This window comes from Bubalus kerabau, chromosome 15 (assembly GCF_029407905.1).
Source record: "Bubalus kerabau isolate K-KA32 ecotype Philippines breed swamp buffalo chromosome 15, PCC_UOA_SB_1v2, whole genome shotgun sequence".
Classification (NCBI taxonomy): Eukaryota; Metazoa; Chordata; class Mammalia; order Artiodactyla; family Bovidae; genus Bubalus; species Bubalus kerabau.
Genome location: NC_073638.1, coordinates 51,114,314 through 51,120,313, shown reverse-complemented (window position 1 = coordinate 51,120,313; position 6,000 = coordinate 51,114,314). Strand labels below are relative to the sequence as shown.

Here is a 6,000-nt window from a genome sequence, read left to right as displayed (position 1 = left end):
CTCCAAGAGGTCAGCATAGGAGATTCCATAAGTTTTTAAGTTACCTAATTTAGTTCCGGCAGGGGTTGGGGGAGGTGGTAGAGAAGAAAAGACTTTCCAAAGGAGGTAGCTTATGAGCTGACTTTTGAAGAATGAATAGAAATTAGCAAGGCAATGAATACTAAGAATGATGGAAGGTGGAGCAGGAAAACTTTGTCATATGTCAGTTCCTTAAACCTGTGGCCCACTGAGTTGAGAATAATATCAGGCTCTTTTAACACCAGAGCTAGGAACATGTTCAATTCTTTAAATAGGAATAAAAAATTCTCACATATCCTTCAATTTTATTATTGAATTAAGTGATTGTCTAAGTTCTTCTTTAGTGATTGGCTCTCCAGCTCTTCATGTGAATGTCTCTGTAGGGTTGAAGGCAGAGGCAGGTTGTGGGCTGGAAATGTTTTAGAAAAACTTGGCCATAACATGAAGAACAGTGCACCTCAAGAACCAGGAAGCAATTGTATATCTTGATCTGGATAGTAGCCATGGGGGTATGTTCATGTCCTCACAGATAAAATTTTATCAACTGTCCATTTTATAGTATGCATATTTTAATAAAAATTTAACCCCAAAATATGAGACCAAGCAGTAATGTTAAATGTTTTGGATAGGTTAAGTAAAATTTAAGACTGAAAGTGCTGGATTGAAACAGTGAAAAGTGTTGATGGACTGAAAACTTTCTTCAACATGTCACTGATAGAGATAATTGTTGATCTTAGCAAAAAATTTTTCAGTAGCAATAGACTGAAGAGTAAAATAATAAGAAAAAAGTACCAACCAAACCATGTCATTGGAAAGGACTAACAAGATATGTAAATGTCTAGCAGTGCTAATCAAGAAGAAAAAGTAATGAGGGAAATGAAGCATCAAGGGAATGAAAGGTAGGGACTGCTACAAGTTGGAGAGATGGGCAGGCATCAGCTGAGACTGCCCTCAGAAGAAAGGTGGGTTTATACAGAGCAGGGATGCAGAGGGAAAGATCTGGGATCAGAGGTGGGTGGGGGGAGGAGGCAGTCTGGTTCCTCAACCTCTTTTTTGATTCTTTAAGGAATAATGCTTAACCTTGAGTCTGTGGCATCCAGGAAACACACAGCAATCTTAAAGATGTCCTGAATAAATCTTTTTCACTCTGTACCCTTCTCCTCTCATGATCTATCACTGCAGATGTCTCACCCAGTGGCTAGACACAGCAAGGTTCTCTGACACGGTTTGGCCACCTGATATGAAGAACTGACTCATTGGAAAAGACCTTGATGCTGGGAAAGATTGAGGGCACAAGGAAAAGGGGCAACAGAGGATGAGGTGGTTGGATAGCATTAACTCAATTGACAGGAGTTTGAGGAAACTCCTGGAGATAGTGAAGGACAGGGAAGCCAGGCAAGCTGTAGTCCATGGGGTCACTAAGAGTCGGACATGACTTAGCAACTGAACAATAACTACTTTATTCAGTCTGTTTCATTATAAGGCATTTCTCATGTTTAGGGTTTTGTCTGTTTCAATGAAGACCACAGTTTACAATCATATTCTAGAAATTTGACTTTTTAAAAAACATTTGAGGTCTCTTGTCAAGGGTGCTGTTGGCAGCTAGGTGTGGGGTCAATCAGTGGTAGGCTCTCCAGGGGGCTACCGGAAGGGGCAAATGCATGTCATTGGTTAGCATTGAGAACCAGGTAAATGTTGGTCTAACATTTGATTAACATGTTTGGTTAACAGGAGAAAATGCTACAGCAGCTGATGGGATTCTGAGGCCAGTACTGTCAATCTGAGTGATCCAATTTTTCAGGAAGAATCCAAGCCTAATGAGAAACAATCTGAAAGAATCAAGTAAAGAGTGTCCAAGGATATGGAAAGGTCTCAGCCTGAAAGCCTCTTCCTGAGGGGATGGACAGGATGTTATAATTAACAGCAGTCTGGTCTTAAGACTTGGCAAATAAGCACTCTTTATTTAGGGTTGCCTGGACACCTGGGATAGAGTTCTTGGGCTTTATTGAATATTGTAAAGTCAACATAGTCACACAATATCCATGTGTTTACCCACTAGCCTGAGGCCTTGAGAGATCTAGTATCAGGGCAGTGAGCATTTGAGGAAGGAAAAGATGCAGTTTGCGACGTGTTCAACCTCAAGAAGTTCATTGTTTCATTCAACAATGATTAAATATTAGGAACTTATCATACAGAAATAAAAGAAAAACTCTTTCCTCTGATTTCTCATTCATTCAACTGTTAGCTATGATGAGTACACATATCTTCTCTTAATGGATCTGGGCAACAGAACTCTGGGTCACACACTTGGTACAAGTTATAAGGCCATGACCAAGACACACATAATTGAATAAAGTCCCAGGCAAAGTACTGGAATGGTCAATTTAGATCCCTCAGAGGTCAGCATAGGAGATTCTATAAGTTCTTAAGTTACCTAATTTAGTTCTGGCAGGGTCTGGGGGAGGTGGTAGAGAAGAAAAGACTTTCCAAAGGAGGTAGCTTATGAGCTGACTTTTGAAGAATGAATAGAAATTAGTAAGGCAATTAATACTGAAAATGATGGAAAGTAGAGCAGGAAAAGTTTGTCACATGTCAGTTCCTTAAATCTGTGGCCCACTGAGTTGAGAATAACATCAGGCCCTTTTAACACCAGAGCTGGGAACACATCTTACAGGATTGTATCCTTTTCTTACCTAATTTTATACATTAACAGGAAAGCAGTCTCATCTGTGATGCTGGGGTCACCCTACAACCATACAATGGAAGTCCCTGCCACCTTCATCCTGGTGGGTATCCCAGGTTTGCAGTCTTCACATCTTTGGCTGGCTATCTCACTGAGCATCATGTATACCACAGCCCTGTTAGGAAACACCTTCATAGTGACTGTCATCTGGATGGATTCCACTCTACAGGAGCCCATGTACTGCTTCCTGTGTGTTCTGGCTGCTGTAGACATGCTTATGGCCTCCTCAGTGGTGCCCAAGATGGTGAGCATCTTCTCCTCAGGAGACAACTCCATCAGCTTTAATGCTTGTTTCACTCAGATGTATTTTGTCCATGCAGCCACAGCTATGGAGACGGGACTGCTGCTGGCCATGGCTTTTGACCGCTATGTGGCCATCTGTAAGCCCCTACACTATAAGAGAATTCTCACACTTCGAGTGATGCTGGAAATGACTGTGGCCATCACCATCAGAGCTATTATATCAATGACTCCACTGAGCTGGATGGTGAGTCATCTGCCCTTCTGTGGCTCCAACGTGGTTCTCCATTCCTACTGTGAGCACATAGCTGTGGCCAAGTTGGCTTGTGCCGACCCCAGGCCCAGTAGTCTTTATAGCCTGATTGTTTCCTCCATTATTGTGGGTTCTGATGTGGTGTTTATTGCTGCCTCCTATATCCTGATTCTCCAGGCCGTTTTTGATCTTTCAAAGAATGCTCAGTTGAAAGCATTAAGCACATGTGGTTCCCATGTGGGGGTTATGGCTCTGTTCTACCTGCCTGGGATGGCATCAGTCTATGTGGCCTGGCTAGGGGAGGACATAATACCTTTGAGCACCCAAGTGCTGTTAGCTGACTTGTATCTGATTTTCCCATCAACCTTGAATCCCATCATCTATGGCTTGAGGACCAAGCAAATACGGAATCGAACATGGAGCTTGCTGATTCACTGCCTCTTTAACCACTCCGACTTGGGTTCATGAACACTTTGTCTGTTGAGCCCTTGAAGATTCCAGCCAACTTCAAAGATGTCTTAGAGTTTGTGGATCTCGTTTGGTTCACCTGGCAGCATAGAAATTCCAAGATGAAACCGTGGAGAGTATTTTTGCCTACCTTTTCAATTTCTACCACGGATGTAAATGACATAATTTTCTGACAATGCTTTTTATGGTTTCAGTCACCTAGTAACTGAATCAGAGATAAGTTTGGTAGAGTATATAGAAATGGGATATTTCTTTGCTTAGATTCTGACCAACATTTTCAACTTAGTATCTGACTGAACCCTCTGTAGAAGAAACCAACTGTTGGGTCTCCCATACCTGACTGGTTTCCTCACAATTGTTCATCTTGTGTGATTATATGGAAGCAACTGTTAATATATAGGCCATTAACCTCTAGCCATTGATGAATCCACTCAACATGGGTCACATGCTCACACCTGGACCAAAGTCCATTTCTAGTGAAAATGGACTTATCTGAGTGGATATAAATATGGGATCACTGATGGTGGCCATTTTCTAACATGAACTTGGAAAGAGAAATCTGTTCCACAGCAAGAGAAGCAGATGAGCAAAATGAGATGAGGAAACTGAGTCTTTGGTTATCTGGTTAAAATTAATTTGGACCACCCAGGTACATATCTCTTATTAAGTTCTATAAGATATGTCTCTATAGCCTTTTAATATATCCACTATTGTAAATTTTCCTGTAGCTCAAACAGTAAAGAATCTGCCTGCAAGGCAGGAGACCAGGGTTTGATCCCTGGATTGGGAAGTTCCTCTGGAGAAGGAAATGGCAATCCACTCCAGTATTCTTGCCTGGAAAATTCCATGGACAGAGAAGCCTGGTGGGCTACAGTCCATGGGGTCACAAAGAATTGGACATGACTGAGTGACTAACACACATTGTTAAAGCTGGTTGGAATACTGTATTAGGTTGGTACAAACATAACTGCGATTTTGCACTGTGAATTTTAAGTCATTATAGCTAGACTAAAATACATCTTTATTAATCAAAATAAGAACCATTATAATCAACACATTTTTACCAAAGAGAAATGTTTGTTTATTCCTGTAGTGTAAAAATTTGTGCTTCAAGATTTGATGAACTCTTTAAAGCATCTTCTGCCTCCTGCTGGTTATAGCATTGTCTTCTCTGCAAAAAGTTGTCAAGAAGCTTGAAGAAGTGGTAGTCAGTTGGAGAAAGGTCAGGTGAATAAGGCAGATGAGGCAAAACTTCACAGACCAATTTGTTCAACTTTTGTAGCATGGTTGAGTGACATATGGTTGTGCATTGTTGTGGAGTAGAATCGGGTCCTTTCTATTGACCAATGTTGGCTGCAGGTGCTGCAGTTTTCAGTGCGTCTCATCAATTTGCTGAGCATACTTTTCAGATGTAATGGTGTTGCCAGGATACAGAAAGCTGTAGTGGCTCAGACTGGCAATAGACCACCAAACAGTGACCATGACCTTTTTGTGGTGCAAGTTTGGCTTTGGGAAGTGCTTTGAAGCTTCTTCTTAGTCCAACCACTGAGCTGGTCTTCACTGGTTGTCTATGAAACCCACTTTTCATCACACGTCACAATCTGATCTAGAAATGGTTTGTTGTTGCATAGAATAAGAGAAGACGACACTTCAAAACGATGATTATTTTGAAACGCAGTCAGGTCATGAGGCACCCACTTATTGAGCTTTTTCACCTTTACAATTTGCTTCAAATGCAAATGACCATAGAATGGTCAATGCTGAGTTCTTTGGCAACTTCCTGTGTAGTTCTAAGAGGATCAGCTTCAACGATTGGTTGCTGTCAACCTTTTTTTTTAATTGGAGGTTAATTACTTTACAATATGCTGTCAACTTTTGATGTCTGGCCTCTATGCTCATCATCTTCAAGACACTCATCTCCTTTGCAAAACTTGAATCACCACTTCACTGTACATTTGTTAGCAGTTGGGTCAAATGCATTGTTGATGTTGTGGGTTATCTCTGCTGCTTTACAACTCATTTGAACTTGAATAAAAAAGTCCCTTGAATTTACTTTTTGTCTAACATTAGTTATATTGTCTAAAATAAATATAAGCAGCAAGTAATAACTAGCAAAAAATCATGTGATATATGTACATTAAAATGAGGTATACAATAACCACACTTAAGAATGTATCCCAATATCAAATGGTAAATTTCAACAATGCAAAACCCCAATTATTTTTGTACCAACCTAATAGTTATCATCAGCTTTTTGTTTCTAAGCAACAGAGGCTAA

At 40.6% G+C, this 6,000-nt stretch overlaps 1 protein-coding gene across 1 annotated transcript; it reads left to right on the top strand.

Annotated features, from left to right (window-relative positions):
• The first annotated feature begins 1,966 nt into the window (after positions 1-1,966).
• Positions 1,967-3,722, top strand: LOC129628242 (olfactory receptor 52I2-like). The gene has a single exon (XM_055547658.1). The coding sequence runs from the start codon at positions 2,751-2,753 to the stop codon at positions 3,720-3,722; it is 972 nt and encodes a 323-aa protein (XP_055403633.1). The 5' UTR covers positions 1,967-2,750.
• Positions 3,723-6,000: the final 2,278 nt, after the last annotated feature.

What these genes read in the sequence shown, in the direction of transcription:
- LOC129628242 (XM_055547658.1), top strand. Translation starts at nt 2,751, where the DNA reads ATGCTGGGGTCACCCTACAACCATACAATGGAAGTCCCTGCCACCTTC.